The sequence below is a fragment of the Pleurodeles waltl genome, chromosome 10, assembly GCF_031143425.1.
Source record: "Pleurodeles waltl isolate 20211129_DDA chromosome 10, aPleWal1.hap1.20221129, whole genome shotgun sequence".
Lineage (NCBI taxonomy): Eukaryota > Metazoa > Chordata > Amphibia > Caudata > Salamandridae > Pleurodeles > Pleurodeles waltl.
Window position 1 is genome coordinate 885,324,912 of NC_090449.1, and position 23,908 is coordinate 885,348,819.

Here is a 23,908-nt window from a genome sequence, read left to right on the forward strand (position 1 = left end):
CTATCTGCAAATTACACATTCAACATCACTTTTTAGAATCCCAGTCATCAAAGCATTTATGGAGGGATTAAAAAGAATCGTACCCCCGAGAACACCACCAGTCCCCTCGTGGAACCTCAATATTGTGTTAACATGACTCATGAGACCACCATTTGAACCCCTGCACTCTTGTGATATGCAATACTTAACTTGGAAAGTAGCCTTCCTGATAGCTATCACATCTCTTAGAAGAGTAAGTGAAATAAAAGCATTTACTATACAAGAACCCTTTATACAAATACATAAACATAAAGTGGTTCTCCGTACAAATCTCAAATTCTTACCAAAAGTTATATCACCGTTCCACCTAAACCAAACAGTGGAACTCCCAGTTTTTTTTCCACAACCAGACTCAGTAGCCGAAAGAGCATTACATACGTTAGATATTAAAAGAGCACTAATGTATTACATTGATAGAACAAAACAGTTTCGCAAAACAAAACAATTGTTTGTAGCCTTCTAAAAACCTCATGCAGGAAATCCAATATCCAAACAAGGCATTGCCAGATGGATAGTGAAATTTATTCAGACCTGCTATATCAAAGCAAAAAGAGATCTACCTATTACACCAAAGGCGCACTCCACTAGGAAAAAAGGCGCCACAATGGCTTTTCAAGGAAATATACCTATGACAGAAATCTGTAAGGCAGCCACATGTCTACACCTCATACATTCACAAAACATTACTGTGTAGATGTGTTAACAGCACAACAAGCCACAGTAGGACAGGCTGTATTACGAACATTATTTCAAACAACTTCAACTCCTACAGGCTAAGCCACCGCTTTTGGAGAGATTACTGCTTACTAGTCTATGCATAGCTTGTGTATCCGCAGCTACACATGCCATCGAACGGAAAATGTCACTTACCCAGTGTACATCTGTTCGTGGCATGAGACGCTGCAGATTCACATGCGCCCTCCCGCCTCCCCGGGAGCCTGTAGCCGTTATAAGTTGGATGAAACTTGTAAATTGGTAAATATATACTATTTTTTAGACACATTATGTACATACATACTTACTCCATTGCATGGGCACCTTTACTATATACACAACTCCTACCTCACCCTCTACGGGGAAAACAATCTAAGATGGAGTTGATGCCCATGCGCAATGGAGCCGAAAGGGAGGAGTCCCTCGGTCTCGTGACTTGAAAAGACTTCTTAGAAGAAAACCAACTTGTAACACTCCGAGCCCAACACTAGATGGCAGGATAACGCACAGTATGTGAATCTGCAGCGTCTCATGCCACGAACAGATGTACACTGGGTAAGTGACATTTTCCATATATATATATATATATATATATATATATATATATATATATATGTATATATAAATATATATATATCGTGTGTAATTTCATTTGTAAATCCCTCGGATGCTGTAGGGCCTATTATGTGCTCTATAAACCGTCAATAAATAAAGAAACTTACTTCTTTCATCGGACATCCTTTTCATGCAGAAAATCCATTTAGCTGCCTCACAAGTCCTGTTTCTGGGAAGACATGGATTTACTCCCATCTTCCAGGTGGGATTTACCATGCCCATGCACGTACACACAATAAACAGTGTCCTGCTGACTCCATTGAGGGGCATCCCATGAACTGCCATATGCTCATCCTCTTTGTCCACTACTATCTTAATAATTTTATCACTGGTTGTACTTGATTCCCCTCCTAGTATTCACAAGGGATTGTAATGGTAATATGGGCTGGAAGAGGGACAGGTGCTCCACCAGATCAGTCATTACAACAGGACACACCCGTCGTAGGCATTGTGGAAACTCCTTGGACTTGGTAGAAGAATGGAGGCTGCTTCATTTCACGGCAGAGGGATGTATATTTTGATTGGGCTCATACATGCCCTTTTCTAGCCTGAACTTACTTTTCCTATTAGAATGAAGTTATGAATATGCTGACATCTTTTTGTATTTTCACGTTCTTATTGGGACCGAATAAAGTTATTTGACTGACTGAATTGCGCACTGTTTCAGAGGTAGAGATTTTGTTACAAAACATGTTGAATCAAGCACCAGACCTGCTGACCGTAGGCCAGCGGTCGGCATTGGGAGGAGGGATGTGGAGGCTCAATGTCTTCTTGTTATTCTTTAGGAAAGTGACCAAATAATGCTTCCAAATCAAGATGGGATCTGTTTATTCCCAGGTTACCCCATTGCAAAGCTTTTAAGCCCATAATGAAGGGAAAGGCCATGGGCTTCAGAGGCTATTCTACTCCTGGAGGCTAAACTTCTGGAACTTGAATCCAAGTACAGACACTTCATAAAACCCGGACACCCTATCTACGGCTTTAACGGGCCAGATCTCCCTTAAACCTCACTTGACCGAAGAAGCAAAACATAGCTGGCTTGTGGCCCAGAGCCACTTCTATGATTGCAGTGATAAGTCAGGAAAACTTTTGTATTGGTTGTGCTGTAGTGAGGCCCTTCCCACCATGCCTGGTAGCTTTGGTCGGATTTGGGGTTTCTCATTGTATAGCACTTCAGTATAAGTGAAACTATTGCATCCAACTACGGGCACCTGTGTGGTCAGCTTCCCTCTAAAAACACTGTAGTGCTAGCCGCCTCTTCTGGAAGGCACCCCTTACCCTCTCTAAAGATGGAGGTTTTTGAATGATTAGACCTGTACTTGCAACAGAAGAATTGTGAGGCCATTTCACAACTCGCCTTTGGCAAGACTCCGGGCTACAGATCTTTTCAAACATTGTCTCATGTATTTTGTCTTTATGATATGACATGTTTTTCAAGGCGCCTCATGATCTGATCCTCCCCGTAACCTGAGGGATCAAACTCTTGTTGAAACAGAGTAAGCCTGCACAACAATGTGCATTCTTCAAATCCTTTTTTTAATTTGATGTGGAAGCCAAGGTTATTGGAAAGATCCTAGTTTACTCATATCTAGTTCTTGGTGCATGTGGATCAGTGGCATTATACCATGCCGATCTACTCATTACAACATCAGGGGCCTGATTACAACTTTGGCGGAGGTGTTAATCTGTCCCAAAAGTGTCTGATATACGACCAGCCGTATTACGAGTTCCATAGGATATAATGGACTCGTAATACGGCTGGTGGTATATCCGTCACTTTTGGGACGGATTAACACCCTCCTCCAAAGTTGTAATCAGGCCCCAGATGTCTCCACAATTTGGTTGCTCTGTCCCACTGCTTATGTGGGCCACTGTTGCTGCTTATGATCAATTTCAGGCTAGCATTTTAATTAGTATGGGGAGTGGAAGGGAGCTACTTCTTTACAGTTTTTACCTAGAAGGGGTTTATCCTTCAATTTACTTCATATATCCTCTTTTGTACCCAATTCGATGGTTCAGATACAGATTATTAGGATGCTTTTCACGTTCTTCCCTATTAGCTGCACTACAAAGGGGTCCCTTCCTCTCTCTTTTATTTGGCCAGTAAAACATTGGCATGATCTCTGAGAGAGATAGAGACATCTCTGAGTTGCACTGGGGGGCGAGGGGATAAAGGATTCTGGATTGCTGTATGTAAATGGTCTGCTCTTGTACCTAAGCAATCCCTTATCTTCTGGCCCCAAAATAATGGACCTTATTAACAGCTTTTGCAGGGTTTTGGCCCTGCTTGTCAACTTGACTAAGTCTATTCTATATCTTGGTCGAGGAAAGGGGGATGAGATTGTGTGGGGCCAGACAATGAAGTTGAAGATATGCGGGTCCACTTACCTGGGTGCACATTGCCAACTCAGTCACCTTACCCTGCACAGGAAATATCCTCCCTTTGATGGATAAGCTGCAGAAAGTCCCAATAGGCAATCGCGAAAATTGTTTCTTTTTCAAAATTACTATAGTCCCTCCAAAAATGTCCATATCCGTTTCCCCTGTCGTTCGTTCACACAGTCATTGTCCTGTTTTGGAGCTTTCTGTGAAGGAGGAAAGCAGGTCTCCATAGCCAAGTGTTGCAAGTGCCCATAGAATGGGAGATTGGAGATGTCGTCCATTGTCTCTTACTGCCAGGCCTTTCATCTTCTGATTGGTAACCACTGGATTTTTTTTTCTCCACAGACGGCCCTGCGTATCTTTTAGAGAGGCTGCTAATGGGTGATACCTCACCCTCACATTACTTATCTGCTTCGAACCGTCCAACTAGCCATAGAAATAGATATTTGGAAGGATACTCTCTAAGTGATTTGGTGATAGGGCCAATTAACAAGGGAGGCTCTACTGTGGCTTCAGATTTGCCCCATGACCTCCATTCAGGGGGTTTCTGCGAGGACCTTATTTGTATTTCACTGTTGAAAGATGTACTTTCCCCAGGGGGTCTTCCTCTCCTTTTCAGAATTGCTAAATAATGTTGCTCTCCAGAAAACTGTTTTTCTGTTATCCCAGTTTCGTCATGTTGATACCCTTTGTGGGAGGGTAATTGAGTGGCAGAATTTAGCCCCCCTTGAGATCAAGCTCTCGATGGGAGATTTAGAGGAAAATAAATGATCTCATATCTAAAAATCTTTAGCAATCAACACACCTGACTCCTTCGTCTTATTGTGTGAGGCTTTAGAGAATGATGTTGGACACGTAACAGAGGAAGACTGACGGGACACTTGTATGACACCACACTATTGGGATCTCTGAACGCATCTGCCTGATTCAGTTGAAATATTTAGATACAATGCATTACACGAGAGACTCCCTAACACCCCTTCAGCGCCTAAACAGGATACATTCTCCATACTGTTTGGGCATGCCTGTCCATCCAAGAATTCTTGGAGTTCCTGGGAAAGGTACAGGGCTGACCAGCTCTGAGCAATACAACATTGACCCTTTTACACTTATTTGATTGCAATTTCCTTGCAAAAATGTTGCTACATTTGGGACTGGTTATTGCCAAGAGGAACATAGCACAACACTCGAAAGCTGCCAACTCTCCACCTCTGAAAGAATGTGTTTGGGGCATGAACAAATGGATGCTACTCGGAACACCTAAATACAAAGCCAGCAGATGTTCTCATAAGCATGATAAGATATGGGATTTCTAGAAGAACCACTTTCATTTAGACTGATGCCTTATATGGTCCGACCTTAGGTAGTTTGTTACTGTGCGTCTCTCTACAATTCTTATTTTTAACAGAGTATGTAATTGTCATTTGCTGTTAGATATTCGGTTTCTGCAAGTAACTTGATGTGTCTGGTGTACTACCAGTGCATCTTATGTACTTATGTTTGTATTTCCATCATTCAGTGCCAGTAAACATATATTTTTTAAAAACATCCCCAAAACAGTCCTGTTTTCCAAAGTGCCATATATTGCCCAGGAAGTAATGTGATGCGCTGTTTCTTAAGAGTATAACCAAACTCCTTGAAGGTGCCACCATGTATCCATAAGGCACGGATACTAAACTCAACATATGTGTGCAAAACTGCAGTCACATCAGTATAGCCATTGGCAGTGTCATAAGAGAAGACATTTATGTCATGTTTGAAGTTATGAGCTTTGTATTTGGGAATTATGGCTGCCTATGCAACCAAACCAGGTGAAAATCATTTTTTTGTACCATAGCAAACCAACTTAATGTTTTTATCTACCTTTTTTAAGTTTCTTTTTAATAGTTCAAGTTATACTTTGATCTCAGTAGTGAACTCTTTAACAAACGATGTTTCAGTGAATGTCTTGTGTTTAATACTGATATACTACATCCATATGATTTCCTCTGGTTATTAGATTCTGCACATTGCTAGAACACATAAATTGCAAGGTCATTGGTCTTGTTGTGGCAGTAATGGGCATGGGACACTGCCAGTATGTAAGCATTTAAACACAGAATGTCGTCCTGCCTGTAATCTTTTGCTATGCACCCTGCCCTGTATTTGTGCCCACTGGACAGGGCCAGGCTTACAACTGTGCACAACAGACAATAGGCTTGTCCTAAGGTGATTCTTGCTGCCCAGTACTCCTGTTTTGATTGACATAGGTCAGGACCTTGAAACTCTCGTTTTTACAATGCCTTTTTTTTCAATATTTCAGATATGTGAAAGGGAAACACAGCTTTTAGGATCTTCCTCATAACCCAATCTTGTCGGGCAGCTCTGGCAAGGACTGGATGCTGGGAAGACAAGTATGCAGAATACCGGGTACAGCAGTCACATAGCGTCAGTGGAGAGATGGGATCCAAGGGATTAAGAAAATTACTGATTGGAAAGGACAGGTATTCAAGGGGCAGTGTGGCATTCAGACTAACACCCAAGGTGGACCTGTAAGACATATATATAACAGCGTTAACAATAAAGGGGATGTGGGGCAAGGTACTTGTGAGCTCCACATGGTAAGGCTAAAGCTCAGTAAGTTCCATACCCATAATTGCTGTTACAGATTCTGACTACTAATACACTTATATTGGATATACATGCAAAGACGGGCACCTATGGTGATGTTATGAAAGTAACTCAAAAGCAATACTCACAGTGAACAAGAAACACAACCTAGCTTACCATCTGAGCCCTTGGATCCTGGTGATCAAACGGGAACATGCAAGGCAGTAACAGCAAGGGTGAATAACTGAATAAACAACCATGATAGACAAGGACCTAGCAAGGAGGAGTGATTAACAGGAAAGAAGGGAAACCAAAGTGCACACTTGGCAGAAAGCAAGTAACAAACATGCAAGGAAACTAGAAGCAAGACAGCAAACTAGGAACTGGAACAAAGGAAATTGGAAGAAAGGCAAGGACTAGGAAAAGGTCATTACAGCAGGAGAGGCTTCAAGGGAGCAATAAGGTGCTTCAGGGAATAGCCAAGGCTCAGGAGCCAAGGTAGCACTGCAGGGAGTGCTAATTCAGGAACAAGGAGTAGCTAAGGCTCAGGAACAAGGAGTAGCTAAGGCTCAGGAACTCAAGAAATAAGGATAGCAAAAGCTCAGGAAACAAGGGTCCGTCTCACAGGAACACTGCTAAAGTGACCAGCACTGGCCTTCCGGGAGCTGAGGCTAAGAGCTCACAGTAATCATATACGTCAGGTTTGAGCAGTCTAGTGCTACCAGCCACAGGTGTGCTGAATTCCTCCACCCATCCTTGGCCTGCAGGGGTGGAGACAAAGCAGGGAGTAAGGGATTATAGGTTTCAGAGTTCCAAGCATGAGCAGACTGGCTTCCACAAAACCTGGCATGGATTGGGAATGGATGACAATTACCAAATAACATCCAAATAGTTGGAAGTCAGGATATGCGTACAGGGTAAGGTCCGGAAGCTTATTAGAGCACTGGAACATCCCACAATTCGGGCCCCTGTTGGTGGGCATGAGAGTGCAGGGAGCGAATCATCACAGTAGCCCCACTCCCATGACCGGCTCCTGGGATCTGGGACTTGATTCAATGAAATCGTCCCTTTCCATCAAAGTTGTAGTGTAAGGTACAAGGGGACTGCTGGAAAATGTGATGTTCTGGAGGATACAATAGTAGGCAGTAAATTTATAGCAGTATTAGAAGCAGAACTTTGAAGAGGGAAGCATGCTGATACAAGATTGAATGCAGAGTTGAAGAGTCCAAATCCAGCAACGGGGCTTCCAAGTCGGAATCAAAGGTGCTTGAAGTTCAGAGGGCAGGCCGCAGTAGCACTCTGAAAATGAAGACATATGAACTGTAGGATCAAAAGCAGATATCAGATCGGCAGGAGTCAAAGAGAAGCTGATGGAAGACAAATGAGCTAACAGAAAGCAGACTTGAAGCCTTGGGCTTGGAGTAAAACATGCAGAAGACTCTGGAAGCAGATATACAGGAGACCCAAGGCTAGGAGGCTTACATGCTGGGAGGTTTGTCTCTGAGGCTGGAGACTTATACTCTAAAAGTATACATGCAGGCAGGCAGACTGGAAGCACAAGGTCAGAAAGCAGACAAGCTAAAGACTCAGGCATTAAAGGCAGCATACTGGAAGCTTGAGGTCAGAAGGCAAGCAGGCTGGAAATTCTGGCTCTGGAGGCTCTTAAGGCAGGCTGGAGGCTCTGGCTCTGTAATCAGGCTCATTAGAGGCTAGGTAGGTAGATGAGCTGAGGGTTCAGATTCTGATGGCAGACAGTCTGGAGGCTCGAGCACAGATGGCAGGCCGCTGAGGACTCTGGCTCTGAAGGCAGCAGGCCAGCTGCTGAGGACTCTGGCTCTGAAGGCAGCTGGCCGGCTGAGGAGTCTGGAGACTCTGCAAGAAGACAAGCTGCAGGTGAAGAGATACAAGGTTGACAGACTTTAAACTCTGGGAATGGTAGTAGTTTATGAACAGTAGATTCCCTGTTGTCAGTAGTGAAATTGTCACAGTTCCTTGGCATGCTACAACACACTGATGCTCTTCCCACAGGATAGCTAAGAATAGTGCTTGTCTTAGAGTCTCTGATGACCAAACTTCCTTTACCATTTGGCAGTTCAGATCTCTCAGTCAGAGGAAATAAGTCAGAGATTACTTGGGCATGGGAGATCTTTTAATTTTCTTCTGTATTACAAGGTAGTACAGATGCATCAGAGCATATAGTACTGTTATTTCCTGACTTTTCGACATGTGGTGTGCTTGAAGGCAAACAAAGGTCAGGATTTTGTTCGTTCTCAGTGAGGAGGTTGCCTTCAGTTGCAGCAGTTCGATCAAGAGCATGATCAGAGTCAAAATATATTGTCACATGAGGGATTATTTGGGGCACTGGTTCAGGTTTTGTCTGTATGTCAGTGGACTGTACATGTGATGTCTTTGGGGTAGAACTGACTGCACCATCAGGAAGAGAAAGCAAATTGATGTTTAGAGTTTTGTCTGGCATTTGGAGTTACTTAAAAGTGGAGGGACACACCTCAGATCTAGCACCTAAAAATAATTTTGCGCAAGAAGACAACACATCAGAGGAGTTAAATTCAGTATTCAAACAAATACTTTCATTTGCTGCACTTTGAGACAAAGTACAGTGGTTATTCTGAATGGAATCTGGGTGGTGAGCCAAAGTATTATTCACACAACCACTGGACCAGCTCTGGTGGGACCAATATAGAGAGAACAAGGTTGGATTTTCCATTTGTAAGGAAGCTAACTTAGATGTAGAAAAGTAGTCTTGTACAGGGGTTTTGGATTCCCTCTTGAACTCTGGATTATAGTATTTTAACAGGGTCTGAAAAGTTTTATTTTCATGTTATTGTAGAATCTTAGATTCAATCATATCTTGTGAAGATTGTAGATCTTTCTCTATAAGGACAGTGGTGGCTTTGGCAACTTCACAACAAGCAACACTAATACTTGGAATTTTGTTTAATTTGCTACTAGCTGCCTGGGTTCTAGTAGGTCTTTTCTCTCTTTTGCTAAACTGATCGTTTTTCAATTTAAATGTAGTATTAAACATTGTCTCTTTATTATCAGGGACAGCGATCTGTACTGAGGCACAAGGCTGGGCAATATCATTCAAATGAAAAACGGGTTATTAAATGCATCTGCTTTCTTTGGTTATTGCATGGTTGAATATTGTATTTTACAGCCACTTTTAGCAGACATTTGAGAATCAGAACTCTTGTTCAGTAAACTGAGTAAGGTATAGGACTCCATTTGCAATGATAACACAGTCATTGAATCTGGATCAGAACAGCATATTAAGTCTGCATCTAGCAAAGAGGTGTTTGAGAGCCAATTAGTAGAATATTCAGAACGTATGTCCATTTCTCATAAGAAGATTCTTTGTCTCAGGACTAGTGTGAACATCTTCAAATCTTAAGGCAGACCCTAAATGCCTTTCAGGCACTAGGGACTGCCCTGCACAAACGTAAATGAAGTACTCGTGGTTTTCTTTCCTAGGCACCTCATTATGACACACGTTCAAAACAAATTCACAGACAGCAGTTTAAACAGAGAAAATCTAGTAGCTAACTAAATGCAAGTAACCTCACAAGTGATCCTGAAAATGTGCGTTGGTCATTCTTTCGGGGGTTCTGGCAAGGACTGGTTGAAGGGAAGACAAAGTAGGCAGAATACTGGGTACAGAGTTGCCCAAGATAACACAGTCAGAGGAGAGATGGGAACCAAATGGTAAGCTCTGTACAAGAGATTAAGAGAATTAAGGTTCAGAAAGGACAGGCGTTAAAGGGGCAATGTGACATTCAGACTAACACCCAAAAGGCTGACAAGCAAGATATATATATAATAATATGGGGTAAAACACTCAGGAACTCCGCACGGTAGGACTGAAGCTCAGTAGGTTCCTCACCCACAGTTGCTGTTGCCTGTGGTGATGATATAAAAATAACTCAGACAATACTCGAAGTGGACAAGAAACATCACATAGGTTGTTAGCTGATCCCATGGATCCGAGCAATCAAATGGGAACATGTAAGGCAGTAACAGCAAGGGTGTAGAACTAAATACACAACCACGATAGGCAAGGAGCTAGCAAGGAGAAGTGCTTACCAGGAAACAGGGAAATCAAAGGGCACACTTGGCAAAAAGCAAGTAACAAACATACAAGGAAACTAGAAGCAAGACAGCAAACTAGCAACTGGAACACAGGAAATGGAAAGAAAGGCAAGGATTGGGAAAGGGTAAATACATAAGGAGGGGCTTCAAGGGAGAGTTAGAAGTGCTGGTTCAGGAGTCAAGTGCTAGTTTAAGGAACAAGGAATAGTCAAGGCTCAGGAGTCAAAGTAGTGCTGCAGGGAGTGCTAGTTCTGGAACAAGGAGTAGCTGTGGCTCAGAAACAAGGAATAACTATGGCTGCAGGAATAAGGATAGCAAAAGCTCAGGAAACAAGGGTCTATCTCACAGGGACACAGCTACAGTGACCAACACTGGAGTGAAGGGAGCTGATGCTTAAATAAGCTCACAGTAATCACAAGCGTCGGGCGTGAGCAGGTAAGCAGCTGCCAGTCACAGGTGAACTGAATCGTTTCACCCATTATCATCCTGCGGGGGTGAAGACTAAGCAGTGAGCAAGAGATTATAGGTATTAGAGTTCCAAGTATGAGCAAATTGGTGTCCACAAACCTCAGCATGGCTTGGGAAAGGATGGCAATTTCCAAACAGTGTCCAAATGGTTGGAAGTCAGGATATGCATGCAGGGGAAGGTCTTGGAGCTTACTAGAGTACTGGAAGTACCACAATTCAGCCACCTGGTTGTGGGCACTAGAGCCGAGGGAGGGCGAATTGTGACAAGTCTTTTTACAAGTTCAAACTAATCTCATAAAAGTTGTTTTAGAAAGGTCTAAAGTTACATTTATCCTTTGAACTGCTTGTGGCATATTTATGTTATGTACACTAGAATCTTCGTGGTTCTAGGCAGACTCTTAACAGAAAGTTTAGAATGTGTGGGTAGGTGTTAGGGTGTAGTTAACGAAAAGTATGATATAATGCACAGTGTATGAGTGTATGCTGAGGAATAAAGTAATGTTTCACTGCAGCTCCCATGTGATGTAATTCATCTGCATGCTCCTGGGCTGGGGAAGAGGCTATAACTGGCAACGAATAGGGGATACATGCTCATGGAGCCAAGACTGCTCTGCCTGAGAGTTTGCAGCAATACTTTCGTAAAGACTCTCATTATAATAACAGGACTGCAGGATTTGGGCGGCAGCACCACTGAACACGGGGGACTGAGTCTGATCTTGTCCCATGTGACAGTTGTTGGCCCAACCCTTCGGGCCAGCTAGCAACACCTCACCAGTACCCAAGAGTGAAAAGTGATTTGTGGCAGTCCTTCGCATGTCATCTGGATTTTTCAGGGAAATCGTGATGGGACAGATCTTACCCCTTTCTCTCAGTCACATATGTCTGACACATACAAAGGCAAAACAGAAGCAGGACTATGTTCCATAAGTTTTACTGAATCAACTGCATTCTATGTAAAAAGGCATATATTGTGATTATGAGAATGATAAAACATAATAAAAGCAAGGCAGTGACAAGAAAAGTCTCACCATACTGTCACACTAGTGGTCCTAAAATCCCTACCTGTACTACTAAGGTTCTCTGTAAGAGCATAGCAATCTAAGTCCTAATCTGCCCATCATCCCTCAAGGGTAGAACCCCATTCTCCATGCCTGTGATTGTAGGTAAAGAAAAGGTCTGTTGGTCTACTGCAAATTCTCCCATATGGAGGGAGAGACTGCATGAGGTCTCAGCAGAAACTGCAACGGCAGGGTGCAGTGTATGATGGCAACTGGTTGGAATTCCCCTCTATCATGTAGGGGGCAGTGAGGTGTTTTATAATAAAACAACCAACTTGTGCCTGAGAAAACTTCCCTGACATGACAACACATGTATTACTGCTTATAAGAGTTGCAGACATGATGAAACTGCTTGTGCGTGCCATGTGTGACCAGAATCGATTCCGAGCAGTTTGCGACTGGCACATGTGGAGTCAAAGCTCTCCTTCAGCCTGTGCCCACCCACAGAAGAGATCTAAGGAATTGCAGAGGACACATTAAAAACGCCTGCCAAAACTGCTGATGATCAGGTTGACAGAGACGCTGTGCCATACTCGAAATACACAATAATTATTCAAACGAAGCAAGAAATAATGATCACGTCAGTAAGGTATGAGAAACAGAGACCTTTACTTACTGGCAAGGACGATTGAAGTATACAGTGGTGCATACTACGGCAGCAAACTCTGCTTGCAGAAGTTGTCAGTATCACCCTGTGAAGTGAAAGCTGTCCATACAGCAGGTGCTCTCAGTGGCAGCAGAAGGGAGTGTGAAATACAATGCAGTTGTATTCCTGAAGGCCATGTAGCCTTTTAGCACTTCTAAAAAGCAAAACATTGGTGCCAGGTGGGCTGTGTGAAATGAAACATTTGATTACTTCATAGATGCACTAGAGGAAGAAGATGAAAAGAAGATCATCAAATATTTTAAAAACATTGCAGGCAATAGAATACAAGAAGTGCTAAAGAAAATAACACAGATAAATGCAAAACCATACCAAAAGGTAAAAGAAGCATTAGATTCAAAGATCAATCAAATGCCAAATGTTGACTGTGAAAGGTATATCTTCAACCAAGAATGACAACAGGTTGGTGAAACAACGGATGAGTTTGTCAAAAGACTTGATGCAGTCATCAAACATTGCAAGTTCTGCAACTTCACTGACTAAGAAGCCATGCACCTCAGAATCATTGATGGCTGCCTTTCAGACTCGTTCAGAAGATGCATGCTAAGAGAAATACACAGTCTAGAAAAATGCTGATGGCTGTGAGAGCAGAGGAGCGAGCAGATCGTCAACGCCTGTCTGATGCAGAATGTGATTTCTCTCAGCCAGAGAAGGAGAGACTGGCCATGGTTTGGGCCTGCAAACATTTTCATGTATTCTTCTATGGAAAATGATTTGTTGCCATCACGCATCACAGGACCTTGGCTATAATTTTTGGAAATCTGAAGGCTAAGATGCCCCCTCGCACGAGAGGTAAGGGTTAAGACTACAAGAATATGAATATACGATTGACCACAAACCGGGAGAGATCATAACCCAGCAAATTACTTTTAACGCTTGCTGCTGCATCATCATTTTCTACATCCAAGATGACTGAAGCATATCTCAACTTTGTGAAATCCGGCATACCAGCAGCTCTGTCTGTGGAACAAATCAGTGCGGATAAAGACATGAACATAATTTAAAAAATTGATTACCACGCAGTCATGGAGAAGTACCCGGCCCCTTGCCGATGATATTATATTTCAAAAGTTCAAAAATGTACAGAATGAGTTAGCAGTTACCCAAAAAAAGCATAATACTACGAGGCTCAAGAATCGTCATACCTGGAAGCCTAAGACAGCAGGTGATTGAACTGGCCCAGGAAGGACACTGTAGCATTGTAGCCACCAAAAGAGCATTAAAAGATCAACTGTGGTTCCCTCAAGAAGGAGCTGAAAGCATGTCACATTTGCAATTGTTTGTCCCCTGAGGTGACCCAGCACCCAGTGATAATGTCTGATCTTCCTGCCCATGCCTGGGAGAGAGTTGCAGTTGACTTTTTTGGGCCTTTATGAAATTAACACCATCTTCCTTTAGTGGAAGACCTGTCCTCGACAAACCACGACAAAGTCATAGAACAGCTTGATGACATCTTTGCAACGTGGGGCATCCCCGGAATCCTCAAATCTGATTAATGGCATGCCATTTAACTGCAAAGAGTTCAAAGAATTTCTCGTCTGGCTCAATGTCAAGCACCAAAGCCAATGTTGTAGTTGAAGGATTTATGGGCACCCTCAAGAGGGACATTCAACAGGTGTGCATGGAGGGAATGGATTTGAACCATGCCATGTGTTAGGCCCTCCGGACCTACTAGTCGTCAACTCATAGCACAACTGGTGAGAGTCCCGCGGACATGTTATTTGGGAGAACCATCAAAACAAAAGTACCTTAGTGGACCCTGGATCTGTTGTTTAATCCATACAAGATTCGAGGTACCGACGTGGCTCTGAAAAGGAAAACGAAAACATACGCAGATCAGCATCGCCAGGCACTGCTGATTACTCCAGATATTACAGCAATCATGACATTTTATAACATCATTGATAATATCACTGTGACATTTGTTATAAAGTTATTTATAAAATGTGCTTGGCGAGAGCTTGAGTTATAGTTAATCTACGGCACGAGTTATAGTTACTTGAAAAAACAAAAAATTGTGACTTTCTAAGGTTTTGTACGAGTAAATTCAAAACCTAACTATTACGTCCCTGTAACCTTTGTTTTTTTAAAGTGAAGAAATATATATATATAGTTGTGCATTTAAAGTTGAGCTATATTTAAAAAATTTAAAAAAATGTAAACAGACTATAACACACCAGCTCATTTGGAGGAGGCATCATAAAATTGATACGTTAATTACATGATTTTATATTCTTAAAAGCTATTGAGCTTCTGTACTGTCTATGTGGGACAGATAATGCTGGACAATCATGCGCTACAATATAAAGATCTTGTTTTCCTCCTTGACAGAGGTGTCAGTTATATAAGCCACGTTGTTTTTTGTTTTTTTGCCCCTCCCCCCCAATCCCCCCCCCCCCCCCCCCCCCCCCGCAACATGTTTTCACCCTAACTAGAGCCCCAAATGCAGTTGCTCCTTTCATTCTCTTGAAAAGCTCTGAGTGGCATGCATAGTTTAACGTAAGTGATTTTGACAGCACGATATTCAGCTTCACTCATTTATTTTCAGGTAATAGTTTACGTGCGCCAGCTGGAAATAAAAATTGTAAATTAACACTTCTCCCTGAGTTGAATGTAATGCTTCGTTTTTTTTAAATGCAAATAGACCCACGTTCCCAAACGGTTTCAGTCGCTAAGTGGCTCATCGAGGAGGGCATCTGCATGGTCCTGAAAGCTAATAATTAAGACTTCGTCATTCCAAGATCATGTATGTTTTATTTTCTCATAAAAAAAGAACTAGTAAATGAAAGAAAAATGGGACTATGGGGAAATAAATACAGCAAAATACCTCGTTAGAGGTAGGATTCTCTGAGCACAGACTACACCTTTGACATTTTAGATATTAGGGTTGCAGGCAACTTGAAATGGGCCCCACACCATTGATCATGCATTCTCCCATTTGGAAAGGTCTTGTAGTTTCAGTGGTGACAGATATTCCTGTGTTTTCAGTGCTGTAATTCAAAGCAGCAGTGTTTCCACTTTCCCCTTACAATTAATCTTTGTAGCCATTCTTCCCTTCCGTTATACGAGTTGATAAGTACATTTGCTTTATTGAGTGGCGTTATCGAGTTACTCGCAGAATACTAAAAGGACCACGGAGACGTTAACTGTCTGACTCTCAAACTTACTCCTCTTCCCCAATATGTTCCTGCGTTTGTGTCTCCTGTGGTGCTAGGGGTCTTGTGAAGTATAGATGTGAAGTCCATCTCCTTCCACGAATTGCAATTACTCAGGGTGTGGTAGGCAAAAGAAATACTGGCTTGGGATGTGGCCCGAGGAATTACCAATTGGTGAGATAAATTCAAGCATCCCACCAATCACGTTTCTGTTTACTCCAGTCAATGTGTCAGTCATCTTGTTTTCTTAAAATGTTTAAATATGACTTTGTATGTATGTATCTATACACAGACACATACATGTACATTACACACACTTCCAGATTACCAGTTATACACAGCCTCACCAGTTTTATCTGTGTCCAATAGTGTGCTGAACTAAATATCAAATCTAGAAATAAGGAAGGTGAATTTTGGTGTTAGACCTGGCATCCTTGGCATGGTTCCACTAACTTTTTGCCCTTTTACCTCCTGTTTTGCTGACCTTGTTTTTGCTGGCTTTAGGTCTCTGGGCACTTTACTACTGTTAACCAGTGCTTAAGTGCAGGTGCTCTCTGCTTAAAACATGGTACATTGGATAACCACAATTGGCATATGTAATTTACTTATAAGTCCCTAGTAAAGTGTACTACCTGTGCCTAGGGCCTGTAAATGAAATGCTACTGGTGGCCCAGCAGCTCTGGTTGTGCCACTCACTTCAGTAGCCATTCAAATATGATTCAGGCCTGCCATTGCAAAGCCAGTGTGAACAATTTTAAACTGCCATGTTGACATGACAAGTTAGCCCTCTTGCCAGGCTCAAAACTTCCTTTTTAATACATATGTTACACCTAAGGTAGGCTCTAGTCAGCCCCAAGGGCATAGTGCAGTGTATTTAAAAAGATGGACGTGTACTTTTAAGTGTTAGATGTCTAGGGGGTGAAAAACTCTTAAATTCATTTTTAACTACTGCGAGGCCTAGCTCTCCCATAAGTTAACATTGGGATTGCCTTATTACACTTATTACGTGTAATTTCCAATTGGGGTGAGATGAGACCCCACATTTGGTGTCTCTTGATCCACAATCTAAAGCCACAACTGATGATAAAGTAGGATTTTAAATTGTAATTCTAAAAATGCTACTTTTAGAGTTGACACTTTCTTACCTTAAATAATCTAGGACTAGATGTATCAAAGATCCGTTTTGCATTTCTTAAATAGCGAAATTAAGAAATCGCTCTTTAAGAAATGCAAAATGGGATGTATGAAATTTGCGATTCGGTAATAGCGATTTCTTAAAATTCGCAATCGCTATTACCGAATCGCAATTAGAAAATGCGACTGTAGGCCCATAGGTGCGAATAGTTTTGCATTTCCCAATTTGTGAATTCCAGTTAGGAATTTGAAAATTAGGTGATGAAAATCCCAGGGTGCTGGGGGCCTAAGGCCCCCTCTGATGCTCCCCCAAAAATATTTGCGGACATGTGAAGCACACACATGCCCTATAATGCATTTTTTTAAATTGCACATGCTTACCACCAAATTGGATTTGGTGGTAATTGCATTTCCTAAATGTCAAATTCGCATTTAGGAAATGCTTCATACATGTGCTTTGGAAATCGCAAATAGGGATTCCCTATTTGCGATTTGCAATTTAGAGAATCACAATTTGCGATTCTCTAAATGGGGTCCCAATTTTAAGGAATCACTATTTTTGCGATTCCTTAAAGTTGCACAGCGAATGCCTTTCACACATCTTGAAAGGCATTTTTGCATTTGCAAATGGCCGAATTTTGTGATTCGCATCGTTTGCGAATGCAAAATTGCTTGATACATCTGGCCCTTAGTGTCTTCTGCCTGTCTTGGAATACATGTCTGGGTGGGTGACAGCTGGGCTCTAGCGCATTCCGTCCAGGCAGCCACACACAAAGGGAGCTTACGTGTGACTGATGGACTATCAACATCCTGATGGCCTATCTTGGGCAGGATGGGAGGAGCTGACACACCTGAATGTGCTGTGTCCTGATCCCACACAACAGGCTGCAAAATCCCCTGTAGTGAGTCTGGAACCAGGGCACGAAATGCAGGGACTCTTTGCACTTAAAAGGCCTCTTTTTCAAGTCTCCACCACTTCAAAGGCACCACTGGATATAAAAACTAGACTTCTGACCCCACCAATCAGTGCACTTCTGGACCTGAGGACATTCTGCCAGGAAGGACTGCTGTGCTGCTGAAAGGGCTATCACTCTGCTTTGGTGTACCTTGCTCGACTTCTGCTGTGCCTGCCCTGCCACCCTCCTTACCTGGGAGTGAGAAGGACTGGGCCTGCATCTCTCCATCCGCAGCACCAAAGTGACTCTAGGGGCTTGCTGGCTTGTCTCCTGTTCTGAAGTCTTAGGCACATCACATACTTTTCTTCCATCTCCGAACAGCTCCCAGACTTTGCTTGCTGCAAGTCATGCTATTTCAAGTGGTGCCAACCAAGAGCCTTCGGAAGTCAGTATAAAGTGCTCCATCTGCCACATCGACATTGTTGACTGATCGAAATGGAGGCATTACCTGCTGCTAGATTGGGGTCGACACATCAATGTTGTGGCAGGTGCCGGACAGGCGCATCGCACTTGGAACTACTGCATTGCCTCCGAAGCCACTGTTGCGGAACCAGCGCATTGCCACCACTGTGTGGAGAAGATCGATGCATCACCTCTCCAGCGTGGATTAGCCCTGAGCATTGCATTCAGAACTGCAGCACTTGGAACCGGCGCATCACACCCGGAACCGACGCCTCGCCACAGTTGCATGGAGGAATCCAGCACAACATTCAAGCTGCGTGGGTATCATTGACACATCTCATGCTGCGACAAGGTTAAAGGTACTATTGCTCAGCAGGGCATGCATGGGTCCTGTAGCCGACCTGCCCTCCATTGCGGGTGGACTGAACTCTTGACGTTGTCCCAGTCCAGCGTTACAAGATGCCCCAATATGCACTTATTGCTTCTAAGCGCTACTTGTTCCTTTATTCTTTAAAATCCATATCTTGACTTCTGTGTATTGGATTTTTGACATTTTGGTCTTGTTTTGTTCATTAAATAAAGATCTGTTTTTTAACTAGGTGAGGTGCCTTTCTGTGTGGTATTTTCATTGATTGAAGTCTTGCACAAATACTTTACACAATGCCTGACTGCTCTGTGCCAAGCTACTAGGGGGGAGCACAGGTTAATTTAGTTTGTGTCTGATTTACCCTGACTACGATTATGGTTCCTGCTTTGACACGGTGTACACCTCTGCCAACCAGAAACCCAATATCCAATTTCTAACATTTGGTACTTACTGGGATTCATAATCATGCATAAATACATTTTACTTTGTTCACTGTAACTCGTATGCGTAAGCAAAGTTTACATGTGCTTAGTACATGCATCACAATATGCAGTTTTGAGCATGAGTTACTATATTGAGTGTAGTTTATGTATTATCGGCTCACAGCCTAGTCAGGTTGTATTGAATCTGTGCCTGCCATAACAAATTATCTTAAGGACCAAATATCAGCGCTAAATGATCAGTACCATGACAAGATTAAAATTGTCACGTAAGAACTTCAATGCAAGTAGCAGAAAAACAAGACTAAAGTGCGCACAACAGTAAAGTACAGCTTCTTATTCATACACTCAAAAATGTTAGTGGGTCAGAGAATGGAATTACAGTGCAAAGTAAGTATAAAATAATAATACAAAAAGTGCTGACCCTGACGCTAAATTAATGACATTACTATAAATGCAGTACCATCTTACAAATGAATAGTGTTTGCAGTTTGTACAGCCCTGACAGCTACCTTCAGGAAAACCATGGCAAGTCAGCGATGTACAACAGTACCATGTTTTGAGCTTATTCTTCTTTAGGGCAGGGGAGCGTTGCCCACCGTGCTGCCAGCAGCAAAAATAAAAAAAATAAACCGGTAAGAAAACAATTTTATTATCGTTTTAATTTTCAGTGCAGCCAGCCCAAGCGAAGTTTGGTGGGGTTATCACTGCTGACTGGCAGCAGGATAGTAGGAGTGGTGGGCACTCCAGTTCAAAGTGCGCATGTCACGTTGGCCAGCTGTCTTGCGACGGCCACCCTGACATGCGCACTTTGAACCTTTCCCCCTGAGCTGTCTTAGACAGCTGGGTGGAGAGCAGGCAGGCCTCCAGGGCCTGAATGTGCGTCGAACTAGCACGCTCCAGCCAGTGCTGGTGCTTCTCTCATGCTGCTTGAGCAGCATGAGTGCAGCTCCAGGATTGGTAGAGGGGAGTCAGTCTGGCAGTCAGAGACCCTCTTACTGCCAGACTGCAGGACGGACAAGGAGCTGTTTTCTTTTTTTTAATTTACTGTGCTATTACGTTGTTTTACCCACTGCTAGGTAGTGTGAGAAAAGACACGTTATAAACACTGTTTATAACGGTACATGTTTGAGACGTTTGGGGTTAGACATACTCGCCCCACCACTTTAAACTGGAAGCAGCCGCCACTGTGTGTAAGACAGGGATGTTTGTCAATTCTCAAAACACTTGTATGCTGTAAATATACGTTTTCCTCGTTGTTTCTCCCCTCTATGGGGGGTGGGCGCTGCCTCGAACATGTCTTTGTTCCAAAATAAGTGGTATATCAGAGGAATATTAGCTATTTGAAATGTGACACTTACAATGTCTTACTCTGTTTAATCTCTGCATTGAAATTGGGAGCAAACTAAGTATTGTGATTTTGTTGGGGGCCACTACTTGTGTGGTCGCTTCTTCTGGTGGTTTCTGCAAGAGTGCTACGAGAAAAAGGCTTTTAACGTGTGTTTCTCTCCTTTGCAGGTCTTCTTCCGGACTCAGAGCATCCATACAGCAGATTCGAGAACGACTGAAAGTGCAGCGGGCCTGAACAAACTTTTTGCAAAGATTTTATTTCGGGGAAAAATTTGCATTCTGGCTTTTCCTTCTCCCTCTACTTTATTGTAGCACAGCACTGGGATACCACACAAAAATACTAAGTGGGTACTTTCTGTTTCTGAATCAGTGGCCTTTACGTGTTTTTAGTAAACATACATCTTGTAGACTTGGCGGTCTTGTTGATTGGATATATTCTTTTACTTAATAAAACTGTAAATGTAAAAACATGTCAAATGTGAAAAGTCCTTAGGAAATAATATTATCCGGAAAGCTGATATGCTTATTTCGGATAAATCTTATTATAAGTGTTTAATAAAATTACACGCAGTGGGCTATGCAGTGGTGCGACTTAGTTCGCTTTCCTCACTGCAATGGTGGCCATATTGCTTGGCACCAAAATTCTGTTTTGGGCTGCAGATATGTTTAACATGTTTCTGTGCTCTACATATTTGGAACCACACACCATGTCTCCACCTAATCAGCAGGATGTCGTGATGTATACAGATTTTATTTGTAAGTGTTTATTTACAGTGGTAACTTTGGGTTGGCCAGTGTAATTTTGTGTGGTTACCCATAGCGAGGCTGCTGCTGACATGCAACAATGAATGCATCTTCTATAACATTGGTAAAGAAAGTCAGTTATGTGGTAGCAGTAAAAATAACTGTTGTAAACACACTCTGAAGGAACAAACATCTGCACACTAACGTTGCATGAGTGTTATTTGGGACATGTTGTTTTTATTATGTGTTTCTGCCTCTTGTTTTTGGAAACAAAAGTCTTGTCTTTGTGAGGACCGGTTAATGGGCAGCGATAGGAAGTCACATCTGGAAGGAAGACCTGCGGGTTTGTTATTTGGGAATTAGAGGAGGGCGATATAGCTCTGCATGCGGTGAAAGAAGCATGCTTGTTAGTGGTGTATTTATTATTTGTTATTTTTCACGTATAAAGTCTCGCAGCTGCACCAAGGTTATTTCCTGGTTACTAAAATGTGCTAGAACTTGACTCTGCATCCATTTGCCAAGAGACCCCATCGAGCACTGAGGTGTCTTTGTCTTATCGGTTATTTAATTTAGGGTCATTTCCAAGATTGTTCATTTCACATAGCTTTAGCACTTTTAAATACTTGTGGATTTACTAACCGGGCATTTTAAACATGTCCACGCTGACTGGTTATCTTATGCTGAGAGCATGAGGAGGTCTGAAATGTGTGCTTGAGTGACAGAATCACAGAAGTACTCAACACTGCCTCCACAGTGTCATTTCACACAATGTATATCGTGCCACACCCTTCCCCATCCTTTCACTGCGCATAAACATTAGGTAGCACCTTTCATGAACCATGGTAATGCTTGAAATGCCTCTGCTTAGACATTAGCTAATTTATTCTCTCGCAACGAAATTCTTAATCACTGTAGCACTTTTTAAAGAAAGATGTCACTTATTGTCACATATCACAACACCCCGCTCTTTAAATATCTCTAAGCAAACGCCAAGAACGGTTGCTGAGTTCCACTTGATCTCTGTGGAACAGTTTTTGTGATCTGACAAATACAATTATTTTTCCATTCCTTCCCATGTTGTAAAGACCCCAGATGTGTCCAGTTCGCTTATGATCCGAATATTCTAGAAGTGGTGTTGAGAAACTCCAAGCTGTGTGGAAACATTTGTTCCAGAATTTTTAATGTCGTTCTTGCCATTTGGTGTTTGAGCATTGTGTGCAGTTTGCAGTGCCCTCACTCCTGTTGTACCAGAGAATTAAGGCTGTGAAAATATGATCCCTAAATGTATGTATTACATTGGCATAGGTCCTTTTAAAATGTTTCATATGGTGCCACTTTTTGTCTTCTCCTCGCTATCACACTACCGTACAAATTATTAAAATTCTGTTTGTATAAATATGTAGTATAATGAAAATTGGTCTAATTTCGATTTTCCTAGAGAAAACCACTCATGAAGTTGGGTCATGTTGGATTAAACCTTCAGTATTTCAACAAAGTCTTATACAAAAACAGCACGATTATGCAATATTTACGTAGTTGTGCAATGTTATGGAAAGTTCACATTTCTACTGTCCTTCTGCAGGATTTAGCAACTGGATTTTTTGTGCAAATATGGTCTCCCCTGAGCACAATTTGCACCTTTACTTAATTTGAGCACTACTTCTTTAGCTAGATCAAAAGATTCAATAGATGCAATGCTCTATACAACGAACCGTTCTTTGACTTGTATTTGCAGTTACAAATTCGAGGTTTAAAAGATTGTGGCCAGCAGCCAAGCAGAAACGTGTTCATTTGTAAAACGAAAAACACGTTTTTTTGTTTACTTTATCAGAAGAAATCAGTGTTGTCAGGGAAAAAAAGAAAATATTTGAAGATAATTTCCCAAACATTTTATCAAGCTTTTGCAGTGTCGCAGGAACATAAAATACACCTGTCTATAATGTCAAGTTTGGTTGACTTTCATCCATTTACTGCTAGGACCATTTTTCAACACAACCACCTGACTAATTGAAAATATCGTCCTATTTCATGGAATGTATCTATAGTTGCTTCATTCTGCTAGCTTCTCGATTTAAAGTCACGGCAAAATATGTCCTTTTAATTAATATGTCCATTCTACTATTGTTTAATGTATTCAGGACACCATTCCAACAGCTGATACCACTGCATTGTAAAGAACTGCTGTAAAGACTTTCACCCCCACAAGTGAGACATACACCTGGTGCAGATGCGTACCTTACAGTTATGTTGTCAACATTTCATCTGGTCCAACAAATCACAAATGTACATATATCTTATCATTTTACCTCATGCTGTATATGTGAAACAATGTACTATCTAATATTGCTTTGTTAAGTAGGGTAAATACATACATTCCTAATGTTTTTCCACAGCATCCAGTTCTGTCAGTATAATTTAATTTCACACTTTGTGTATAAGCGAAACCTGCTGTCCCAATGGCATAGTATGTCAAATAAATGAAATAAATTGCATCCAGTTATTTTGTGTTCATGCGATTATTGATACTCGGCTTTATTTAAAATGTTGTTTGTTACAGTGGGTCCACTGTAGTTTATCTGGCTGTCGCACTTGTGATATTTCTTGCCAGATACTGTGTGAATAGGTGTCTCCAGTGCATGAAAACACAAAGGGTTTCGACAGCCAGCTGCGCACACAGAGGGAACATTGCCTCTCCACACCCCTTGCTGTCAGCAGGTTGTATCG

The 23,908-nt window shown here is 42.1% G+C and overlaps 1 protein-coding gene across 2 annotated transcripts in view; it reads left to right on the forward strand.

The window, feature by feature from the left end:
- The window catches only part of LOC138261990 (pituitary tumor-transforming gene 1 protein-interacting protein-like), a 206,591-nt gene extending 182,907 nt beyond the window's left edge, over positions 1-23,684 (forward strand). For both annotated transcript variants that reach the window (XM_069211608.1, XM_069211607.1), the window contains one exon: positions 20,609-23,684. In XM_069211608.1, the coding sequence (XP_069067709.1) occupies positions 20,609-20,658 (50 nt within the window). In that variant the 3' untranslated portion in view covers positions 20,659-23,684. The remainder of the gene's footprint in view (positions 1-20,608) is intronic.
- Positions 23,685-23,908: the final 224 nt, after the last annotated feature.